Source organism: Mixophyes fleayi, chromosome 3 (assembly GCF_038048845.1).
Source record: "Mixophyes fleayi isolate aMixFle1 chromosome 3, aMixFle1.hap1, whole genome shotgun sequence".
NCBI classification, from domain to species: Eukaryota; Metazoa; Chordata; class Amphibia; order Anura; family Limnodynastidae; genus Mixophyes; species Mixophyes fleayi.
The window spans coordinates 255,939,084-255,965,082 of NC_134404.1; the positions used below are offsets into that span (position 1 = coordinate 255,939,084).

Below are 25,999 nucleotides of genomic sequence, written 5' to 3' on the forward strand. Positions count from 1 at the left end.
CACATGTTTGTTTTCAATTCATGTAAATATTAATTTCACTTTGCCATCTTTTCAGCCAAACGTGGGAAAATGTGTCCCATACCCCGCCAGCCTGTAGGGCACCCTGCATCACTTCCATTGTATGCTGGCATACAGTGGAAGTGATTACTGCTTGTAAAATGTATATATTCTGTCTGTGTTGTTTTTAATATGTTCAGTTTCTATTTTAATAAAGAAAAGTTTCTTTAAAATCAGACTATTTCTTTTACCATATTAAAGAGACTGATAAACTTTTGCACAGAGTTACCATTAACTAATTATTTATGAACGAAAACTGCTCAGTAATATTTCTTAGTCTCCTGTAATGGAATTATACATAATTTTTTTATAATTAGAGCAGAGGTGCTGCCACAAGAGAAATAATAGACATATAAGCATCAAAGAAAGAAGTTATGTTATAATAGGGGCACTCATAATCTAATGTCAGTTTATATTAAAATCATAATTCTTTGTTAATCCTTCTTAAAATGGTATATACATTGTTCCCATCCACATATATCTCTATAGTTGGTGAAATATATTAAAATGATAGATAATAGAAGTAGTTGATAATAGACAAAAAGTTACATATTTGTTTAAAATCTTGTAGTTATACAACAGAGGACTTGTTAGCTTTAATGAAATGTATGGTTCTTAATTATTTATCAGTTGTTCCTTCAATATTTAATTTGTTATTCATTTAACACACCATTAAATACAAAAATATCTCTCAGATATGTTAAATTAATTATTTAAATCACATTATACTTATGGCTGTTATATATCTGGTCATTTTCTTATCATATACTCAATCCTCATGTATTGAAATCAGATCTTGTATTCACACAATATGCTTCTATTATCCTTCAGAGACAGGTCTCAACCTGGTACTTGGATTGTGCTTATTCCCCTGGATAACACTTTCTGTATTGGCTGTCAACTACTTACTCAGATGCAGCTTTTCTTGATTGTTAGATTAATACATAGTGATTTGTACTCTTAAATGTATTTTGTAACATACAGCAGTTAATCTCATTTTTCCTCTACAGAGTTGGTAATCCCACTATTTAGTAACCACTAGTCTTTAAATCAATGATATAGGGCCTGATTCATTAAGAAAAGTGAAGCAAAAAAAAGGAGAAACTTTGCACCTTGGCAAAACCATGTTGCATTGTAGGGGGAGGTTCATTTAAAAGTGCTGGCAGATTTATAGTTGGGATAGAGCATATCCTAGATTAATTTTACATTTCAGTGTAAGCATAATGCTATCAAGTATTTGTGTGCTACATGAAAAAACTAGTAGCTAGTGTTTAACTTATGTGCAAAATTATTTGAATCCCTTGCATTGTATCATGGTTTTTCCAGGAGAAAACTTACTCCTTTGTTTGCCTTACTTTCCTTAATGAATCAGACCCATTATCTTTCTATTATAAGATAACTTATTTCTTTATTTGATGTTTATATTTCTTTCACCAACCTTCATATATTGTCTTTGCAGTACATATACGATAACCTCTCCAGTATCAGGTATGATCAAACCTAGACCTTGCAGTGAAATTGCAGTGCTGCACTTGAGATCAGCCAGTGTCCTTCCTGTGGCCAAAAATTGTAGGGTAGCAACCGGTCACTGCTCTGCAGATATGGGTCTCCTTAAGTGAGTGGCCTCCTTCTGGATGAGTGGGGTGACAAGCTGGAGCATCTCCTGGAATGTGGGAACAGTCATCCGTAGGAAATTCCTGAAGTTGTCCCGTACGTAGTATGGGCATATGTGAAAAGGAGTTTCTCCTCTGGAAGCACTCCTTGGTCCAAATACGATTCTTTCTTTTTCTTTCCCTCTGGTTCTGTTTCTAGTGTTCTTGCCATAGTGAGAAGCAAAAAAAACACGAGCTTTTTGTTTATTGTAGCCATTATATTAAAATTAGGGATGTGCACCGGCGACTTTTGAGGTCTCGTGTTTTGTGTTTTGGATCCGGATTTTCGTTATTTTTGAGGTTCGGATTTGTCTCGCAAAACACTTGACGAAAGGTCTCGGTTCGGATTTAAGGTATTGGATTCGGATTTTTTTTGAAAAAAACATAAAAAGTTTAAAAATCAAGTTTTTGGGCTTATTTTCACTCCTAGGCTATTATTAACCTCAATAACATTCAATAACAAGCATTTCCACTAATTTACAGTGTATTCTGAACACCTCACAATATAGTTATTTGTCCAAAACGTTGCAAAAAGGTATCTTTCTGGACTGCGTAGAGGAGTGGGTCACCACAATATCTTAAAAACCCTGAACTTTTATGATTCGCACCAATAATTGTACCTGGACTGCGTAGAGGAGTGGGTCACCACAATATATTAAAAACCCTGAACTTTTATGAATCGCACCAATAAATGTACCTGGACTGCGTAGAGGAGTGGGTCACCACAATATATTAAAAACCCAGAACTTTTATGAATCGCACCAATAAATGTACCTGGACTGCGTAGAGGAGTGGGTCACCACAATATATATAATAAGAAAACCATCAACTTGTTTGATTCGCACCAATAAATGTACCTGGACTGCGTAGAGGAGTGGGTCACCACAATATATTAAAAACCCTGAACTTTTATGAATCGCACCAATAAATGTACCTGGACTGCGTAGAGGAGTGGGTCACCACAATATATATAATAAGAAAACCATCAACTTGTTTGATTCGCACCAATAAATGTACCTGGACTGCGTAGAGGAGTGGGTCACCACAATATATTAAAAACCCTGAACTTTTATGAATCGCACCAATAAATGTACCTGGACTGCGTAGAGGAGTGGGTCACCACAATATATTAAAAACCCTGAACTTTTATGAATCGCACCAATAAATGTACCTGGACTGCGTAGAGGAGTGGGTCACCACAATATCTTAAAAACCCTGAACTTTTATGAATCGCACCAATAAATGTACCTGGACTGCGTAGAGGAGTGGGTCACCACAATATCTTAAAAACCCTGAACTTTTATGAATCGCACCAATAAATGTACCTGGACTGCGTAGAGGAGTGGGTCACCACAATATATATAATAAGAAAACCATCAACTTGTTTGATTCGCACCAATAAATGTACCTGGACTGCGTAGAGGAGTGGGCACTGGGCACCACAATAAAATATATAAAAAACCTTCAACAGGTCTGCATTACACTACACATACGGCTGCTCCTCCATCCTCTCCATCATATACATGTTGGAGTTTTAGCGTGTGACAACCTCTTGTTTTTGATAATGTCAGTGCATTTTGAATATTTTTCAATTTGCCCCACACCACTGAATGTACTTTATCTATGATACGCATCTATCTATCTTGACTGCGTAGTGTGGTGGCCCCGGTACACAATTTGGTACCGAGGCCACAATATAATTAAAAAACCCTCCACGTGTCAGAATTCCACCAAACAAGTATCTGGACTGCGTAGTGGGGTGGCCCCGGTACCCAACTTGATACCGGGGCCACAATAAAATAAATACACCCTCCACGTGTCAGAATTCCACCAAACAAGTATCTGGACTGCGTAGTGGGGTGGCCCCGGTACCCAACTTGATACCGGGGCCACAATAAAATAAATACACCCTCCACGTGTCAGAATTCCACCAAACAAGTATCTGGACTGCGTAGTGGGGTGGTCTCGGTACCCAACTTGATACCGGGGCCACAATACCTCCTCCAAACATGCTACAGACAATTCGTCATTGAGATCCCATTAAGTATGTTAAAGACAGACAGGGTCCAAGTGTTATTAGTTGACTTTGTAAAGAAAAAAACTGTCCCTGTTGCACATAGTCGTGCAATGAAGACTTACTTTTTCATTTAAAGGCACGATCTTTCAAGTGTAGTGTTTGTAAGTCTAAGTCATATTATACTTTTGGTAAAATTGGTTTTTTTTGTTCCTCTTTATGTTAATTAATTAGTAATAGAATTAAAGTAGGAAATAGAATTAAATAGAATTAAAGTAGGAAATAGAGTGGTATAGAGTTGTAGTGTGGTATAGATAGAGTGGTCCACACAATATAATAATAAAACCCTCAACTGGTCTGAATTCCACCAAACAAGTATCTTGACTGCGTAGTGTGGTGGCCCCGGTACACAATTTGGTACCGAGGCCACAATATAATTTAAAAACCCTCCACGTGTCGGAATTCCACCAAACAAGTATCTGGACTGCATAGTGGGGTGGCCCCGGTACCCAATTTGATACCGGGGCCACAATACCTCCTCAAAACATGCTCCAGACAATTCGTCATTGACAGACCCCAGACAGACAGGGTCGTAGTGTTATTGTTTGACTTTGTAAACCCAAAAAAATGTCCCTGTTGCACTTGCACATAGTCGTGCAATGAAGACTGACTTTTTCATTTAAAGGCACGATCTTTCAAGTGTAGTGTTTGTAAGTCTAAGTCATATTATACTTTTGGTAAAATTGGTTTTTTTTGTTCCTCTTTATGGTAATTAATTAGTAATAGAATTAAAGTAGGAAATAGAATTAAATAGAATTAAAGTAGGAAATAGAGTGGTATAGAGTTGTAGTGTGGTATAGATAGAGTGGTCCACACAATATAATAATAAAACCCTCAACTGGTCTGAATTCCACCAAACAAGTATCTTGACTGCGTAGTGTGGTGGCCCCGGTACACAATTTGGTACCGAGGCCACAATATAATTTAAAAACCCTCCACGTGTCGGAATTCCACCAAACAAGTATCTGGACTGCATAGTGGGGTGGCCCCGGTACCCAATTTGATACCGGGGCCACATTACCTCCTCCAATTTCCAAGTGTAGTGTTTATAACATCTTAACACTACACTAATTCTAGCACGTCAAAACCTCTTGTTTTAAATAATGACAGGGCATTTAACTTTTGATTTAATTTATTGAATTTGTTGGCATTTTCTTTTACTTTTTGAACATGGCAAACGACTGTTGAATGGTCACATAATGCCAAAAAAAAAGGTGCAAGATGGAATTGTCCTTGGGCCCTCCCACCCACCCTTATGTTGTTGAAATAGGACATGCACACTTTAACAAACCAATCATTTCAGCGACAGGGCCTACCAAACAACTGTGGCTGAAATGATTGGTTTGTTTGGGCCCCCACACCAATAAAACAATTCATCTCTCCCTGTACAAACTAAACAGGCTCTACTGAGGAAAGATGTCGTCCTTATCCTCAACCTCTGATTCCTCTCCCCCTACAGTGTGTACTTCCTCCTCCTCACACATTATCAATTCGTCCCCGCTGGACTCCACAACCACAGTCCCTCTGTACTGTCTGGAGGGCAGTGCTGTACTTCATTGAGGAATTGATTATTCATTTTTATAAACATCATTTTTTCAACGTTGTGAGGAAGCAACCTCCTTCGCCGCTCACTGACCAGGTTCCCCGCTGCACTAAAAACTCTTTCCGAGTACACACTGGAGGGGGGACAACTCAGTTAAAAAATAGAGCCAGTTTGTACAGGGGCTTCCAAACTGCCTTTTGGAGTTCTACCACGTCACTACCTCTAGTTAATTTAGATTGCAAGGCTTGTAAATATAAATACTTTGAAGATAAAAAAAAGCAGGCTGCACAGACTGTGGAGCTAGAAAGTGAAATTAAATGGACCACGTTACTTTGGTGGCTATCTATGCCCCCCCCCCCGCCCTACACTTGTAGTTGAATATAAATAAAGCAGCCTGCATAGACTGTAGAACTAGCAATTCAAATATACAAAGAAATGGACAAAGGCAGTTTGGTATCTGTCTGCATCAGATCCCCTCTCCACTAGGAGTAAAACAGAAAACTTTTCAGCCGTTATATAATCTAGAATAGAAATAGAAATTGAGAAATGCAATTTGGTATCTGTCTGCATCATAATCATCAACATCCTCCTCAGCGCCAGCTACATCAATATCCTCCTCCCAGTGCACAACATTCACACCTTCATTAGCCAAATCTGTAACTGGACTGTGGGTGATCCTTCCAGCATATGCAGAGGGCGTGCTGCAAATGCTGGATGGAGTCACCTCTTCCCGTACAGTGATGGGAAGGTCAGGGTTCACAACCAACAACACCCTTGGACTCGCCTTGGGGATTTGTGATGTCATCTGTTTAGAAGGCAGAGTTCTTTGCTGTTTTGTTGTTGTTGCTGACAGCATAACTCTCTTAAATTTTTTGTAGGGGGGGGGAGGAGGGCTTTGATCCTTGGGTGAAGTTGGACCACTAGTCATGAACACGGGACAGGGCCTAAGCCGTTCCTTGCCACTACTTGTCGTAATTGGCATATTGCCAACTTTACGTTTCTCCTCAGATGATTTTAAGTTTCTTTTTTTGCTGTTTTTTGAGAACTTGGGCTTTTTGGATTTTACATGCCCTGTACTAGGAGATTGGGCATCGTGCTTGCCAGACGACGTTGATGGCATTTCATCGTCTATGTCATGACTAGTGGCAGCAGCTTCAGCATTAGGAGGAAGTGGGTCTTGATCTTTCCCTACTTTATCCTCCAAATTTTTGCTCTCCATTATATGTAGCACAAGATACTGCAGAATGTGTGAACTTGGTAATATTGCAGTACCAATGGACTTATAATGCTGGATTGGTTTTGCAAATTTGGTTATAATTATTATATATATTTTTTTTTTTTAATTTTTTATTATTTTTTACTTTTTTTTTATTTTTTAAAAACTTGGGAATAATGGGGAAATAACTATGCCCTTAGAAGCACAGAGCACAGGACACAGCACCACTGGACTGAACAGGACACGGCACAGGACCCAGCAGCACTACGGAACTCAGCAGGACAGAGCACAGGACACAGCACCACTGGACTGATACTGCAGAATGTGTAAACTTTGTAATATTGCAGTACCACTGGACTTTTACTGCTGAATGTGTGAACTTGGTAATATTGCAGTACCAATGGGCTTATACTGCAGGATTGGTTGTGAAAATTTTGTGGTAATTAAAAAATATTAAAGTAGTTTTTGGTATTTTTTAAAAAAACTTTTTTTTATTTTTTTAAACACAGGGGAATATTGGGGAAATAACTATGCCCTTAGAAGCACAGAGCACAGGACACAGCACCACTGGACTGAACAGGACACAGCACAGGACCCAGCAGCACCACTGACCTCAGAAGGACAGAGCACAGCACACAGCACCACTGGACTGATACTGCAGAACACAGCACAGCACAGCACAGCACAGCACAGCACAGCACTAAACAGCACTAAACAGCACAGCACAGCACAGCACTAAACAGCACAGAACTAAACAGCACAGAACTAAACAGCACAGAGGACCACCTAACACACCCTCCCTCTACCCTGATCAATGCCCGAGTGAAGATGGCGGCGACTAGCGGGGAATTTATAGGATCCGAGTATCGCGAGATCCGACAACGGGATTATGAGTCAGAGCCTCAGTTTCACTTTTGAATTTGGCGCCAATACCCGGATCTGTCTCGGATCCGACTCGGATCCGCAACGTTCGGGTGGGCTCGGATTTCAGAAATCCGAGCGCGCTCATCCCTAATTAAAATAAATCGTAATAAGTGTACAATTGCAAACAGAATTAACGAACTATACACTATACATAAAGCTGTACAACAGAATGAATGACGATGATGTATTTACTTTTCCTGATTCTTTGCTTTTGGGTGTGATGTGTGCTGAGGTTCAGCCCTTTATTTAAATTCATTTAGCATATTGCTGCTGGGATGACATATATATGTACAGTGTGTACAAAGTCACAATCTTTTGAGATGATGGTTATGACAGACGAAAATAACATTGGTTCAGACAGTAAATCATGTAAAAATCGTGTCAAACGTCTATAGTGTGTACACATGGATCGGCATGCTGATCAGGACCTCAGTCGTTGGTAGAACCACTAACTATATCGCATGGGGAGAAATTTCCTGTAGTGTTTACCCAGCTTAATAAGCGTACATACTCTGCTATTTGTAACCAAAAAATACCTGCTCTTATTTTGAAAGTGTGATAATAGGCACCTTCTACCATTCCCACTTATTGTCTAAATAAAACAACCCTATTTAACAGGTGTTAAAGCCAATGACATGTTAACCTGAAATATGAAATTTAACTAGACCATCAACAAATAAACACTAGGTACTGTATAAGTTAACTTGAGCCTTATTAAGTAAACGGAGCTGGAGATATCAGAAGGTATATACCTACATATAGTCCCAGTTTGCAGAGTCTGACAGGGATGGGGATTTGTGGGCATGGGCTCTGGTAATTGTAGGTTTGGTTGGATGGATCAGAAATGTGGTTAGACATGTTAGAGGGATAGTTGGGTGGATTGGGGATCTTGTAAAAATGTTCCCAAATGTTTTATCTTCATTAAGGTACATTAATGAATTGCAAGACATTTGGACAAGCACTGTTTATTTCCACAAGTGTGCTGAATGCATACTAAGCAGAGCTCACTCAATCCACCCAAACTGCGTACCCCTGATGCAGATGGCAAGATTTTGTGCCTGTATATCTGTGCATATTTCTACAAAACTGGGGACGTCACGTCCCAAGAATACCGCCTGTGCTACCAGTTTACACTTCTGCACAATTGGAAATTATCTTCACTATTGGGAGGTATGGAGGGGAGACCTAGTGCTGTACAGGGGTCTTATAGAGACACAGGTAAACATTTATAAAACCAATGAAGCTTTCAAACCACAAAATGTATCCCATTAAAAGTACAGGAAAATATCAAATCTCGTCCAAACAGGGAACTCTCCCTCCAATATGCCTTCTCTGCTGCTTAATCTCATTAAAAAAATCTCATAGAGCAAAACAAAATATAATTTTTGCTTGTGGCTGCAAATGTATGTAAACTCATGTACATAATCTGTACTCAGCAAGGAAAGCCCTTGATCTGACTAACTCCTCCTATCTATTACAGCATGCAAACTTTTGCACCCTCAAAGTTTTTCCTATTTTGGATTGTAAGTGCTTACTCTTGTAAAGGGTGTATTCGCTCAAAAGAAGCCATGTGATATAACAAAACCGCACTTTCAAAAATGAGCCTTAGTGTATGTAAGTAAACCTTTTGCAGACCTACACCCAGGGCTGTCTTTTCCAATGGGCATGATGGGCGGGGGCCCCACGGGCAAGGGAGCCCCATAAGCAGGGCTCTTAATTAGAATAAATAGTCCTGCAAAAAAAAAATCCTGAAAAAAACCCAAAACTTACCTTTTGCGGTCAGGTGGCGATCCGGCTCCCTCCCTCTGCGCGAGAAGCAACAGAGAAGAAAGCGACAGCGAGGATTCAAAGAAGCAGAAGACAAAGAATAAGAAAAAAGAACAGAAGAAGGGGGTGGAATCGAAGAACAGGGCGATTGAAAGGTTAGTGAAAGGGGGGATTTGATTTTTTAGTTGCTGTACTTCAAAAGTCACTGAGCGAGTACATTTCAAAAAAAGTGATTTTATATATATATATATATATATATATATATATACATATATATATATATATATATATATATGAAGGGTAGGGATGTGCATGTGTTTTAAGACAGCATAAAAAAGGTGCAGGAGAGCATATTTAAAACAACTGTTGACAGTTTAAAATAATAATAGTAAAAACTTCTAAAACTGCACAGCAGCAATTCTTTGCAATAGAATTAAAACAGATGCTTTACTGCAACATTATATTTTGTAACACTGTAAACACCAGTCTTTAAATATACTGGCCACAAAATATTTTTAATTCAGTCTTACAAAAAGAAGATATTCATATGTTCATACCAAGTTTAGTGTATGTTTGAACATACCTATGCCAACTTTGTACCCAGCCTGCTGACACACCTTCCACGTGAAATTTGTTTTCAATATTGTAATAAACAAAATCATACTCATGAATAAACAGATAATTAAAAAACATGCAAATATAAATGTATCTTTATTTCTTTGAACAAATATATTTCCAATGCAGATTACCATCTTTTTTAAGACCGTACAACACCTAAAATGATCGTATTGTGAAACCGTCACAGTGTTATGACGATACACAAATGTACTACTGGCTTGGATTGAGAAGCTTACGTTATGTCTGAGCATGTGCAGGAAATGGGAGGAACTGCAGAAACATACCCAGGAAGTCTACAGAGATGAGCTTGAGGTGTGTTTGGAAATGTCAACATTTACGTTTCTTTCCTACATTTGGCTCTTTTTCACTAGGATCGCGACAAATGTAGTTGAGTTTGAAATACAGTTAGTAAACGATATTTACTAGTAAGGAGATGTCTTTCTGGTTGTAAAGAGCTGCACAGTGAAATTGCCTCTGACATAATACACTCAAGTTTCGAAAAGTTATGCATCTCCCTTCATGTGATATAAATTACTGTACCTTTACAATTTTACTGTAACTAGGAGTCAAGCGAATGACATACCTTTGGGCTCCCATATATTGGAGTATTTATATAATGTAAATGGATGAATTCTGATGTGTTTCAATAGTAATATGTTTATGTTTTTGTCAAGCTGACATAGAGTACTACTGAATATAGTTACATGGTAGATCCTTCTTTCTGTTCTGTTCTCTCTGCTGTACTACTAATCATTTTATTAAAATAGAAGAGGCACTTTGCAGTTGCTGTATTAAGCCACTTTTGTTACAACATATTTTAGACACTTTACCCTTTGCAGGGGCTGGCTGGGCAGGGGGGATATGATCCTCTGGCGGTCCCATAGTGGACTACCTTGGAGAGGGTCACAGGGCTTCATGCATTTATTTTCCTTTAAAATGTTCTTAAAGGCTGCTGAGCTCCTCAGACTAAAGTTTTCCATTCCTCACCAGCTACTTTGTCATATGCAAGTAAGTGTACAGCACATTGTGTAATTAAAAATAATTAATCAAAGGTCAAAACTGCCCTAAACAGAGCCTATTGCCATAAAACAGGCTAAATTTCAACAGAAAATATAAATAACTGGAAACAAAATAATATTGCAGTAAGTGACCATAGTTGATATTTAGGTCTCTTTTGGGGGCACATTTATCATTCATCGGCAGAAATGAGAAATAGTTATCAATCCTTATCGCATGGATAAGGATTGATCTATTTCTCAAATTTATTAAAAATGGAACACAGAAACAGCAGTTCCGAAAAACTGCTGTTTCAGTGATAAAAAAAAATCACACTTACCCCTCTCCTCGGGACGCGCTGTCTCTAGGATCTCCTCCACGTCATCTTCGTTCCTCTTCTTCTTTCTATTGCGCATGTGCAGTTTCACAAAGATCCCGGTCTGTCTGCAATTCTGCGAGCGGTGAGTGACAGGGAGGGATCATGTGATCCCTCCACACATGCACTGTCCAGCTCTGCTCTTCGGAGCAGAGCTGACAGCATTGGGTTTTTTCATTTCTGATAATGTACGCCAGCTTCAGCTGGCGTACATTATCAAGACAAGTTTCCGAAAAAAATGTTTTTTCGGAACTTGTTAGATTGCAGCTGGGAGCAGTCACCATACTGTTGAATGGTGACTGCTCCCAAAAACTAAGAGGAGTGCAAAGCAGCAGATATCCATGATATCTGCTGCGATGCACCCTTAATAAATTTGCGGAGGACACGGAGGCACCTTAATTACCCGGTAAAAGCACTATCGTGCTTTCTTAAATATGCCTCTTGGACAGTTATCTGAATGCAGGTGGATTATTTTAGATCATGAAGCCTGTGGGAAGAAAGTAGGGATACTTCTGTGTCTCGTCGGTTTGTTGAAATGCAGCATTCCATTTCTCAAGATAGATGATTTTAGATAAAACTTACCTAAGGGTGGTGATAGAAAGAGACCAGTACTTTAGTGGTTTACTAAATAAAATGCTGTGAAAATATATGAACTGATCTAATTTCATCAGAAGTGATGAAAGTGTATGCGTCTTCCAATTTATTCTTCAATGTGACTGTTTTAAATGTTTTTTTCCCCTGGCTTCAGTATTGTGCAGTTGCAAAATAGGGTATTGTATAGCTAAAGTGGGATGAGAAAAGAAACTTGGATACCAGCACACTGAAGCCACAAAGCTTTGTTATTCTGTCTTTAATTTCGGCTTTATATTTAATGAGGCGAATTTTCCCTAATATGTGACTAATATTGTTGTTTATTTGATTAGATGTCGGGATCTATTCCTCTTACCACATGTCTATCTCCAACAGTGTATAATATGGTGTGTCAGCTTGGATTTGAGGTCCAAGGCAGTGTTGATATATTAAACATCTTAGACAGAGACAATCAAGTGTGCTGGGGCACAATCTGTGGGAAAGTATCACATCTATCCACAGGTATGTTGGAATAATTGAAAAAAAAAAAAATCTTCATTATAATACTCTTTTAATAAGTATTTAAAGAAAGTAATCATATAACAATGCTACTATTACCAGATTTAGATTATCAAATAATAAATATTATAATAAATATTATATACATTGTATTACTTTATATTAATACATAGCTGTATATTCTTCATACGCTTCATTTATCATTCATGCAATGGTTGGATCATGAAACTATTTGGGCCTAAATCATAAATAATCGTTCTACCTAGGTTGGCTCATAAGACTGGGACAACTAAATATTAATGTCCATACATATGACTCATAGGGATATATTTCTAACTAGAATCAGATTCTAGTTATCATTTATTTAGTACATTCTACAAAATAACAGCTAGAATCTGGTTGCTATAGGCAACATCTCCACTTATTCAAACCCGCAGTTTAGTAAATATATCCCATAGAGTTAAAATGAAAACTACTTACATACACTGATCAGTCACAACATTAAAACCCACTGACATGTGAAGTGAATAACATTGATATCTCGTTACATTGGCACCTTTCAAGTGGTGGGATATATTAGGCAGCAAGTGAACAGTCAGTTGTTGACGTTAATGTGTTGTGAGCAGAAAAATGGGCAAGTGTAAGAATCTCAGCTACTTTGACAAGGGCCAAATTGTGATGGCTTGACAACTGGGTCAGAGTATCTCCAAAACGGCAGGTCTTGTGGGGTATGCAGTGATTAGTATTTTCCAAAAGCAGTCCAACGAAGGATATTTTTTGCAATGTGGCAAGGCGCCTCATTCTGCTGAAAGAGGCCACTGACTGTTAGGAACCCCTCCAGCCGATACAGCACAACCCGGAGTCTGCTCCGCCAGTCAGGTGTTCACTGGAGTCCCTAATGGTGGGGAGAGACTTGGCCGCAGACTGACAGAGGGTCGTGAAGTGTGTACCGGCTGGGGAGAACCCAGGTAAGCGAAGTGAAGTCCAGGCAAGGGTCAAGGGCCGACAGCAGATCCAATAAACAGGCCGAGGTCAAGGGTCACGAGCAAACAGGAAGGTCGGTAAACACGCCAGAGGTCGGGGTCACAAGAAACACAGGCAGGGTCCAAATCCAGGCAAGGGGTCATACACAGGCAATCCAACAGAATATCCAAAGGACAGGAGCAAGGAGCAGAGCAGGTCAGCAGACTGGTAACAGAAGCTATAACCGGCAGTGAGGCTGCAGACCTCACTGCCTTAAATACTGGTAGCCACCAATCAGAGCCTAGTTCTGCAAATTCCCACAGGAGGCACCAATCAAAGGGTCAAGCCCCCTTGGTTAATTAGCCCACAGGCTGTCATTTGCGCGCATGTGCCCGGCTTGCAGCACTGCCGGGACGCAGCGATACACTGGAGGCGTTCGGCCGTTGCCTTGGCAACAGCCGGGCAGGAAGTGGAAATGATGTCCGGGACGCCCGGGGGGGCCAGAAGCGAGCCGCGGCGGCTGTGAGTACCGCCGCGGCTTGTGACACTGACATCAGGGAATTTTATTGCCATGAAGGGGTGTACTTGGTCTGCAACAATGTTTAGGTAGGTGACGCATGTTAAAGCATCACACTGCCTCTGCCAGGTTGCCTTTTTCCTGTAGTGCATTCTGGTGCCATCTCTTCCCCAGGTAAATGATGCCCAGCACCACGCCGTTCACATGATGTAAAAGAAAACGTGATTCAACGGACCTGGCCACTTTCTTCCATTGCTCCGTGGTCCAGTTTTGGTGCTCATGTGCCCATTGTAGGCGATTTTAGCGGTGGACTGGAGCCAGCATGGGCACTCTGACCAGTCTGCGGCTATGCAGCCCCATACCCAGCAAGCTGCGATGCACTGCATCTTCTGACACATTTCGTCATAGCCAGCATTAACTTTGGATTACTTTTGATAGGTGCTAACCACTGCATGCCGAGAACATCCCACAAGACTTGCCGTTTTGGAAATGCTCTGACCCAGTCATCTAGCGATCACAATTTGGCCCTTGTCAAAGTTGCTCAGATCCTTTCCGCTTGCTTACGACTGTTTGCTTGCTGCCTAATATAGGTGCCATTGTAATGAGATAATTAATGTTATTCACTTCACTTGTCAGTGGGTTTTAAATGTTGTGGGTGATCGGTGTATACATACTTACACTCTCAGTGGCCACCAGTTTATTATGTACACCTTTTTAGAACTGGGCAGAACACATTTACCCTAACAACAGCCTGAATTATTTCTGGAATGGATTGAACAAGGTGCTGGAAACATTCCTGGTCCAGGCCGACATGATTGCATCATGCAGTTGCTGCAGATTTGTTGGCTACACATTCATACTTCAAGGTGTTCCACCACATCCCAAATGTGCTTTAGGATTGAGATCTGGTGACTGTGGAGTCCATTGGAGTACACTGAACTCATTGTCATGTTTGTGAAACCACCTTGAGATGACATACGCTTTGTGACATGACACGTTATCCTGCTTGAAGTAGCCATTAGAAGATGGGTAGAGTGTGGCCATAAAGGGATGCACATGGTCAGCAACAATAACCAGGTATGTTCTGGCATTTAAACTATGATGAATTGTTATCAAGGTGCCAAATGTGTGCCAAGAAAACTTTCCCCACACCATTACACCACCACCACCACCAACCTGCACAGTTGACAAAAGGCAGTATGGATTCATATACACAAAGTTCTGACCCTACCATCTGAATGTCGCAGCAGAAATTGAAATTAGACCAGACAATGTTTTTCCAGTTTTCAAGTGTTCAGTTTTGGTGAGCCTGTGTCCATTGTAGCATCTGTTTCCTTTTTATAGCTGACAGAAGTGGGACCTAGTGTTGTTTTCTACTGCTGTAGCCCATCCGTTCCAAGGTTAGACGTGCTGTGTGTTTAGTGAAGCTATTCCACATATCACTATTGTAACGCATGGCTATATTACTGTTCCCTTCCTGTTAGTTTGAACCACTCTGGCCATTATTCTCTGGCCTCTATCAAAAACAAGGTGGTTTTGCCAACAGCACTGCCACTCACTGGATGTTTTCCATTCTTTGGAAACTATAGCGACTATTGTACATGAAAATCCCATAAGCTCAGCAGTTTCTGAAATACTGAAACCACAATATCTGGCATCAACAATCATTTTTCCATCACTATTCAAGCATGCATTGATTACTCCCATTTTAAAAAAATACTAAATTCTGACCCTAACTCTCTCGCAAATTACTGCCCCATCTCCCAGCTCCCATGCCCCTCCAAGCTTCTCGAGAGAATTACCTACACACGCCTCACACACTTTCTTACAGCAAACAACCTTTTGGATGCTCTTCAGTCAGGCTTTCGCTCTCAACACTCCACAGAGACTGCGCTGACAAAGGTTGTCAATGATTTGATCACAGCAAAAAGTAATAACCATTACTCTCTTCTAATTCTCCTGGATCTCTCTGCTGCATTTTACACTGTTGACCATTCTCTCCTCATACAAACGTTACAATCCCTAGGTCTTTAAGGCACTGTCCTATCCTGGTTCTCATCCTACCTATCTAATCGCTCTATCACTGTTAATTTCTCTGGATCCACCTCTGCTCCGCTTCCTTTATCAGTTTGAGTACCACAAGGCTCAGTCCTAGGTCCTCTGCTATTCTCTATCTACACCACTTCTCTTGGAAAACTAATAAGCTAGTTTGGATTTCAGTATCATCTCTATGCGGATGATACACAAATCTATCTATCCTCGTCTGATCTTTCACCATCTGTGTAGTCTCGCGTTAGTGACTGTCTTTCTGCCATTTCATCTGGGATGTCTTCTCGCCAACTCAAACTCAATCTTTCAAAAACTGAATTAATAATATTCCCACCCAAAAACAAAAGCTTCCTGCCTGACATTTCTATTTCTGTTGATAACCTGACCATAAATCCCACCGCGCAAGCTCGTTGCCTAGGTGTAATCCTTGACTCACAACTGTCGTTTATTCCCCCACATCAACTCTATATCTAAATCATGTTATATACACCTAAAGAACATTTCCAGAATACGCACATATCTCACACAAGACACCGCAAAAACATTAAATGCACTCATCATCTCCAGCATTGACTATTGCAATTCCCTCCTTACTTGTCTTCCCAAGGTCAGACTCGAACCCTTACAATCTATTTTGCACGCAGTGCGCTAGATTGATTTTCCTTACAAACAGTTATTCCTCTGCTGAGCCACTCTGTCAGTCTCTACATTGGCTGCCTGTATTTCAACAAATCCAATATAAAATTCTTCTACTAACATACAAGGCCGTCAACAAAATTGCACCGACATACATTTCCTCCCTTGTCTCAAAATATCTTCCAACTCGAAACCTCCGATCTGCACAAGATCTACATCTCTCTTCCACTCTCATCACATTCTCCCATTCCCGGTTGCAGGACTTTTTCCGGGCTGCACCCACTTTGTGGAATTCCCTCCCTCGCACAGTAAGATTTTCCTCTAGTCTTCAAAGCTTCAAGCGTTCTCTGAAAACCCACCTCTTCAGACAAGCTTATGACATTCCTCAACCACCATCTTAATCTCCCTAGATTACCCTATTACCACCCGTTACACAGCTTATACAAGACAACAACCCTCTGACCAACATTGCCACACACACAGCCCAGTCAATACTTTTATCTTTGCATTCTAGCTGGTCCATTGTGCAATATGATGTAGCACATGCCCTTGTGTTTCAAAACTCCCATTGTCCTATAGATTGTAAGCTTGCGAGCAGGGTTCTCTTACCTCTCTATCTGTATGTACTACCCAGTATTATCTTATTAATGTTTGTTCCCAATAGTAAAGCGCTACGGAATTTGCTGGTGCTATATAAATAAATGATGATGAGGATCATTGCACATTCAAAGTCTCTTAGATTACATTTATTCTCCATTCTGGTGTTAGATATTTGCATTAATGAGCTGGTGTATCTAATAGTGTGTGTGTGTGTGTGTGTGTGTATATATATATATATATATATATATATATATATATATATATATATATATAAACATAACACTTGAATAATTAAATATTTGATTCGCCTATGCAAAATATATTTACTTGACCATACTAAACAACTAAAATTGCATTTTAATTAAACAAGTACCCATCCAGTTACACAACTTGTGATTCCCTATATTTGGACCAACCATAATCAAACCTTGCCTCTACTCTATGAACTCTGCTAACCTGTAGTTGTTGATGTATAACACTGGAAATTTGTATGTTCCAGATCAGGGATTGAATTATGCTGAAAGTGTCAGACAGCTAGGACCTCTGTGTGATGCAGTTCATACATATCTTATGTCCTTGCCGAATGAGAAATATATAGAAGCATTTCAAGATCATTTCCAGTGGACTAACAATTGTGAGGTAAGTGGATTTTTTTACACATTCACTTACAGACAGTGCTTGAACTCCTGTGCCTTGCAAGTTTTGTCAAAGGGTGAGGGGGGGGGTGCCTAAGTGTGGCAAATGTGATAATGACCATTTAATAACGTATTCATGCCTATTACTGTCAGCAGACTCCTGGCGGAGGTAGTTTTGTTTCAACCCAAGAAATATTCTTCCTATTCTGCTTTAAATCCACGGAACCTATATTAAATCATAAGTTTATGCTTATTTTCAAGAAAGGCTGCAAAGAAAGAAAGTTTCTTTTAAAATGTTGGTGGTCATGGCAGGCTTTCTCCACTCCCATTATAAAGATAACCTGCTCCACTTGGGAAGGTAAATATGTGGATAGTATTTTAGCTTGCTCCACTTATTCATGTCTGGTCAAAAAGGTAAGAGAAGCTAGTGTTAGAGCCTTATCCTAGGTGGTTAGTCAGAAAAATCAAAGATAACTGTGACCCCCACTGGTGTGCTTATGAAAATTGATATGATTCTGTGAGAATCTACAATAGATGATCAATTTATAAGTATATTTAGAATTTGCTGGATTTAAGCAGTGATGCAGGGTCTAACTGATGGCCACACATTTGCAGCAGCACCGTAACAGTACACTGTTTAATCTGTTTAAAGATTTAGTGCCTGACTAATCTTCAGACACAACTTGCATTTAAAAATTGAGCACTGAACTTGAGCATATTTCCGAATGTATTACAAGCGAATTTCAATCTACGTTTCTATTTAAATCTTTTTATAAGAATGCTCTGCTTAAATGTTACTTGCTGCATGTAGACAGAAGACAGAGTGCAGAATACGCACATGCATATGTGCAATGTAAAGTCCCATCAGAACGCATTAAAAAAATAATTTTTATAAAACAAATGAATAACTCCTAATGATTATTAATAAAAATATTTGGACAGTAAATACATAAATGAGGATCTTCTTACTGCATACATACAATGCATTTTTATAGTCCATTATCCTTGCATACACATGTTCTAGGCTATGTAGAGGCGGCATAGTTTTAGTTTTAAATACAAAGGCTATGTCGTGACAGTAATCATTATAAGTCAGCACTGGAGCTGGTGCATATGATACAGCTTAAAGCACATACTTTAGAGCAACCCAGGACTTGAATCAACCGCATGTGCATTGTCCCTCCCTCTGCACGCCCTTACTGTATGTTGCCTACGTCCATGGGCAGGATATGCTTACACATATAATCACTTAGCTATACTTTCCTATTAAAGGTCTTCCACTCTTTAGTGATAAACTTGATCCTATGATTCTGGAGATCACTGGTGTTAAATTCCACCCTATGCCACAAATTGAAGGGCAAGATCTTTCCCATCATCTTTATATTAGAAGTAGGAGCTATAAGCCTGGAAGGCAATATACTAGGTGAGATAGCTCCGGACTGTGAATCGACAGTAGGACTCTCGACACCAAAATGACTGTCCACAGGGTCCTTATGTCGACGTGTTTAAAATGTTAACATTGTCACTGTCGACTGTAGTAATGTCGACACTCAAAGGGCAATGCCGCTGAACAGCTGGTGGGTCCGGCACAAAATAGTTAGTTTTGAAAGAAAAAAAACATACAAACATGAACCCTAGTATCGCAATAGAGCCGCCAGGCCTGCTGGCCCAATATAGCACATAAGCAAACAAAAAACGACGTGCTACAAGCACCAGCTTACCCATGGCTGCCAGGCATGCTGGCACTTGGGGAAGCACAAATCCATGCCTGTGCTGAGCAGCTTGGGGCAGGGGTACCGCTTGCTGCGTGTTCTCTTGCTATAGTGCCACCAGCCCCGGTGGCTAGTGCTGGTTCTAGTAAAATCAAGGGGACTTCATGCTTTTTGTCCTCCCAGTTTGCACTAGGTTTAGTCTGTTTGGGGGGCCTACACTGTATTGCTGCTGAGTCCACTGGCAGTACTAGGGTTAATGTGTCTAGTGGGAAGGGGGTTTGGGGCTCATTTTTGTGTGGTGTTTTCTTTTTTTCTTCTTTTTTTTCCCCCATTTTTTTTAATAATAAATATTTTGTGCTGGATGTTGGCATTATCCTTTAAATGTTTATATTGTGACTATCAACATTACTACCTTTGTCAGTCACAATGCCACATTTTAAATATGTCTGCAGAGTCAATCTGTCGACAGTCTGACTGTCGACATTTTGATGACAACAGATTTACCATTGCCATATCGCACCCAGATCCATCCACAAGGACCTCTACCAAGTTGTTGGTTACCGCTGCAGCAGAATCGGGGAAGCAACTCTCTGGCAATATCTGGATGACATTCCTGAAATAGGGAGGTCACAACACATTGTTCGAGTCAGAAACTTCCAGATAATATATTTTATTTTATGGAACAGAGTTTGATCATAAATATGGAGAAGAGTCATTTGGTGCCACCTCTGCAGCTAATGTTCCTGTCCACTGCACAGGACAGAGTGCCTTTACCTGAAGAAAGGCTTGCCAAGATCCGGAGTTTAGCATGGTCCAGAAGTTTGTTTCTCATTAATTGGCGACCACCCAGAACACCAAAGTAGCTTGGTTCTTTTCTCACCACAAAGTTCCAGTAGCAGAAGGAACAGACACCCTGTAAATTCTATGGAGCTTTCAACTAGGTTATGTGTTCCCTCATTTCCCTCTTGTTTCTAATACTATAAGGGAGATGAAGAAAGAAAAAGCAGATGTCATAGCAATGCTCCCACCATGGTCATGATGTCCATCGATCGCAGTAGCCTGGGGGGTGCTGCTAGGGAAACATTGGCCTCTCAAAGCTAGATCATCTGTGCCAGCGTTCAGTCTGTCCAATCAGGAGGATCTCTCTTTGATGGCATGGAGATTGAAATGGATCTATGATTAATGATTTTGCAGGTGAGGAAAAATAACTTCTAGAGTCTACTTAAAAATATGTGGATCCTATTAACAGCGGTCCGTTTTTCCATTGTTCTCACCATCAGCCCGATGCTCACTATGCTGAGCCGAGGTAATCCTATTTTATGGGCATTATTGAACGGAGTCTAAATTACCAGCCACGGATTTCTGGACTGCAGTAAAATCTACATATAATATGATTGCATCTAATGCAGTTTTCTTGAAGCTCCCTCTTGTGGACACATTGTAGAACTCAAGTGATCTTTTCTGAGTGTTGCGAAAAGACACAGATTAACAGCCCATGTTTTAATTGTGAGTAACCTATTATATTGGAGTTAGTACAAGACTGTCATCTGGACTCTGTGCAACAAAACCCTAATGGGATATTAAACATTTGGGCTATATTTATTGACTATATAGATATCTATTATCGTATATTATTACAGGCAGTGGATTCAGAAAGAAAGTATTTCTATTGCATTATTTTATGGATGTAATTTTTTGATCAATATTGATGTGATATCAAAGTCACATTATTAATTATTAATAAAATGTTTACTTTTTAGCATCGTGTTGATCTGACTAGTCTATTGCTATTTATTTTAGCAAAGATGTAGGCCTGAACAATATTATTCTGAACAAACCAAGTTAACTCTTTCAAAGATTAAACAAAAGTTGCCATATCTTCTATAATGACTCTAATTCAGAAAAACAACATACAAAGTATGTATAAGATGATATATGTTACTGGTCAAACGAAACAAAATATATCTACATTTTCCCTTTGTTGGTGAGATTGTGAGCAAGGAGAAGATTTTATGATATTTAGTGGACTTTCCCTAACATCTCTATTTTCTGGAGGCAGATTCAGACTGTACTTGATGATATCTTACAAATAAATTTTACATTGTTTCCTTGGCCAGCCCTTTTTGTTAGATAAGCTAGTACTTCATGTTTTACATGCTGCAAAGTGCGTCATCATAACTATATTCTAGATGCAATCTTTTTGCTATCTCCCATCCAAGTAGTTAAAAACAAAATTTAGTTCATAGCTTCTGTGGACAGTATTACTTATCAAATACGTGATAAAGGAGATAAATATGGAAACCTTGGCTCTCATATAATGTAAGCGCTAAGGCTACTCCTCAACTGCTTTTGCAACAACATGGAAGTCTATTCAGAGATTGTGACTCTTCACTCCTTTCCCCTCCCAGTACTTTCCTTGAATTCTCTTTTAAAGGGAACAAAAGATGACAAGATGCAGTCATTTTGTTGTATTGAAATGTAATGTTTTCTCTGGATGATAAAAATATTTACCTATACATTATGTTTTAAACATATTGGGCTTGATTCATTAAGGAAAGTAAATAAAAAAATTAGTAACTTTGAACCTTGGCAAAACCATGTTGCAATTCAAGGGGTGCAAATGAGTTTATTTTGCACATCAAGAAAATACTGGGTGGTTTTTTTTCATGTAGGACGTAAATACTTGATAGTTTTATTTTTACACTGAAATTAAAAGTTGATCTAGAACATGCCGTATAAATCTGTCCCCACATTTTACATATGGTGTCAGTGGTTTGAATTTCAAGAGTCCGGGAAACTATGATCGTTGATGAGTCCAATCTCCACCCCCTTAGCTGACCGTGCTCAATCCTGACTACATTCTTAATTGGGTAGCTCTTCCCCCCCCCCCCCCCCTCTTTTTATCTTTCTTCTTTCCTTTCTTTACTGGCGTAGCCCAAGCGGTCTCGCCGGATTTCCTCCCCTCTTCTTTTTCTGGGTCAACCCCCTGCCATTCCTTATGTTTTGTTTTTTATCTGCTTTGGTTAAAAATTTATCTCTGATATAATTTGTAGAAATATGTATGCATTCAAGTGGTTTGTTATGAAAATGTATCCAACTGTTAACCAAATCATATAACTCAATAGAGAAATATTACACTAAATTCCTTTTTTGCTTTACTTTCCTTAAAGAATCAGGCCCATTATTTTAAAAATAAAAAGTTACAAAAAAGCAACAAGGAGCTATGAAAAAGGAAATGCTGATTTATTTTCCAATATCTTTTTTTTTTTTTGTAATCTATTATTTTTTTGGGGTGTTATAAGAAATCTTCAGATTTGCTTTCTGCTGTTTGTGTTACTTATGCAAATGTTATATAATGTGTACATATTCCTCAGTTGTTTCTTAATGCACTGGCTGTACTGAAGAGTTTGGATGGAACAAAAATATCACTACACTTGATGAAGATGACAGCTTGTTTGGAGTTCTCTTTAGGGGATGTGAGTGTCTTATGTTTTCTAATTAATGAAAGTTTATTTTTAGTGATTTGATAGAATTACGTTTTGTGAACTCATAGGATGTGAATAAATTGATTCATATTAAGCTGATCTAGATTGGTGGGAAAGGGTTACATAAAATGAGTAAGCATTATGCTATTTCTCTGCAATACTATGCAATACTGCTTACTCTTTAGTATTCTTTCCTCGGCTTCATATCCTTCCCATGCACATTTTCATTATATTGAGATGTTAGGTGCAGTTTTTACAGAATCCGATGTAGTTCTTTTCTGAAGAGTTTCTTGGTGCTTTAATGGTGATTTTAATAAGGATCAGTGATCCATATGTCAAGCAAAAGGTGTATATGGATTGTGCTGGTGCTCGACCATAAATTGCCCAAAAAAAAAAAGTAGTAGTATTCCTGGGGGTAAATAGTATTAAGGAGCAAATTTTGCAAATCACCGATATTCCGCGTTTTTGAGAGCTAAATTTAAAACAGCATTGTGTTTAAAAGCAAATCCACCCTAGTCTTTCCCGTGTGATAAGCACATACTGTTTGATAATGGAATCAATAATCCTTATTCCAATCTGCATTTGTTTCCTATTCACCATTCAGAGGACAGAGAATAGCTGTGATAGTGCATGGGCTATAACTACCTTTGTGTATTTAGCCTTACAATATAGCCATAAAACCATGTGGCTCCTGTTACCAAAAGCATACATTATTTGCATATTTTAAGACCTAAGCAGTGTTCTCCTTATGTGTTTGTTTATGATGCGTTGTCATTAGGCTCCATTTTAAATGCAGTGTTATAGTGTATGTGAGCACTATGTAAAGTACAATGGGCATATGCAAATATAAGGCAATACATATTACCCTTCTTTTTTTAAGTGTGATTTGCCAAAGGCAAAACTCACCGACATCTTAAAAAAAAAAAAAAAAAAAAGGTCGATAAGCGCTCCTTAGGGGAATAAGGAGATAGGGTCTGGATGCTGCCACCGTGCCAATTAGGGACAAAGTCTGCAATTCCCTAGAGAAAGATAGAAATACAAATAACCAGTTTGGGACTAGGAGCATAAGGGATGAGAATGGACACATAGGGAATACAGAATCACCTTAGGAAGTAGACACGAACGCCTAAAGTAAAATGGTCACTGTATGAAATGATAATAACAACATAGACAAAGTTCTTCTTTAACATTATCATTTCATACAGTGATCATTTTACTTTAAGAGTTTGTGTCTACTTCCTAAGGTGATTCTGTATTCCCTATGTGTCCATTCTCATCTCTTAGGTGCCTAGTTCCAAACTGGTTATTTGTATCACCGACATATAATCATCTAATTCATGCAACCTATTTTTTATTGTATTGCTTTACTTTAACAGCATAAGAATTTTTGTGCATAATTATCATTCCTGATTTGCTGTAAACTATTCTTATTGCTCATCTTGTATGTGAATTTCATTTTAGGTGTATTTAACAATTGGTAAAAACTGTCCCTTCTTACTGAGAGACCTGCTTGCATCGGAAGAGCTAGAAAAAATCTTTAATAAACCTGTGGTGAGTTATTAATTACATCTAATACAAGCAATGTTCACAGTACATTATGTGTACTGTCCTAAGTACAGAGAGAGGTTACAAGTGAAGAACATTACATTTGTGGACGTATGAATTACCATGATTGTTACATAATAAAGGCAAAAATCTGGTTGATTTGAATTTCGTCAAATTCTGTATGTAATGACGTATGAGAGAGTTTGCATAAATCCATAATGTGAATAGAAAATTCTTTTATAAAATTATTTTTATATATTGCTAAATCTACAACCATAATCCCATGTCTGAGGCATGATTTTTTTCAAATTCAATTCTACGAACAAAAGATGTATTCTCGGTTTTCTTTGTAATCTGTCCAATGCAGGCTCTGTTCCTATGGATATAGGTCATTTTGCCACCACTGTATGCAAGTATGTGCATGAGGCCTATGTGAACTTGCATTAATGTGATTTATTTATTAGTTTTTTTCGTAACTTATCCTTGGGTTTGGTTATCTTTCAGCAGTGGTAGTAAAGCACGGGGGAAGACCCCGTGCATTACTTGTGTCTTGGTACAAGTAAGTATAGGGTGTTTATTGTATAATTAACTCGTTCTGATATTATGATATCAGATGTTTAAATAGATGGGTCTAAATGATAAGGATTCTTTAAGTCACTGGGGAGTTATGTCATACAATAAAACAATATACCAACGCTCACCCCGATGAAGAAAAGCTGCCAGATGGGGAAATGGGGAGGCGATCCTAAATCCTCTCCAAATAATACAAATAAACAAACAAAAATCCCAGACGGTAAATGAAGATAAAAAATAACAATAGCCAATATGTAAATATGTGTATATATTGTAATAAAAACATGCAATATTCAGTTAAAACTAAACACATATATAAAATAAATAGTCTGCAGACACCAACACAAATATTATAAATGCAAAAAAGTCTAGACCAAAAATAGATGGATATGACCATAGAAAAGAGAAAAATAAATATAAAAATTAAATAAAAATGTATGAAATGAAAAAAAATAAATATATATATATATATATATATATATATATATATATATATATATATATATATATATATATATATATATATACATATATATACACACACACACACACACACAAGTTAACCCGTGCATGATACTCGTGCATTCTAGTCAAATCAAGCTACTTAAGGTCTTAAAAGGTTCTTGTCATGCATTTGGGCCTAGCCCAGGCTTCCTCAGGGGAAGAGCGTTACTTCCTGACGCAAGCGCCCTTTTTAATGTGTGTTCATGAGGAAAAATTACCTCACGAAAAAGAGTTTGAGCCCTGAACTCATAAATTTAGCCTTTACTACCCCTCCCACGGGGGGAAGGGGGGATGATGGAAGTTAACTGACTTCACTATTCTAATTTTTTTGTCAAATAATGTCAGTATACCAAATTTCAGATCAATTGGATGAGCCCTTTCTGAGAAAATAGTTTTTTCTTTTATATATTAGATAATGCTAAGAATTTAGTAGGTCAGTGTATAACTCCGCCCAGCAGGTGGCGCTGC

The 25,999-nt window shown here is 38.8% G+C and overlaps 1 protein-coding gene across 3 annotated transcripts in view; it reads left to right on the forward strand.

Moving 5' to 3' along the window:
• Positions 1-10,118: 10,118 nt before the first annotated feature.
• ERMARD (ER membrane associated RNA degradation) overlaps positions 10,119-25,999 on the forward strand; it is a 90,934-nt gene continuing 75,053 nt past the window's right edge. For 2 of the 3 annotated variants that reach the window (XM_075203464.1, XM_075203465.1), the window contains exons 1-5: positions 10,119-10,163; positions 12,147-12,315; positions 17,577-17,716; positions 22,799-22,900; positions 24,371-24,460. In XM_075203464.1, coding sequence (XP_075059565.1) covers positions 12,147-12,315; positions 17,577-17,716; positions 22,799-22,900; positions 24,371-24,460 — 501 coding nt within the window. In that variant the 5' untranslated portion in view covers positions 10,119-10,163. Of the gene's footprint in view, positions 10,164-12,146; positions 12,316-17,576; positions 17,717-19,948; positions 20,619-22,798; positions 22,901-24,370; positions 24,461-25,999 lie in introns of those variants that run through there. The other variant, XM_075203466.1, reaches the window with a different exon arrangement.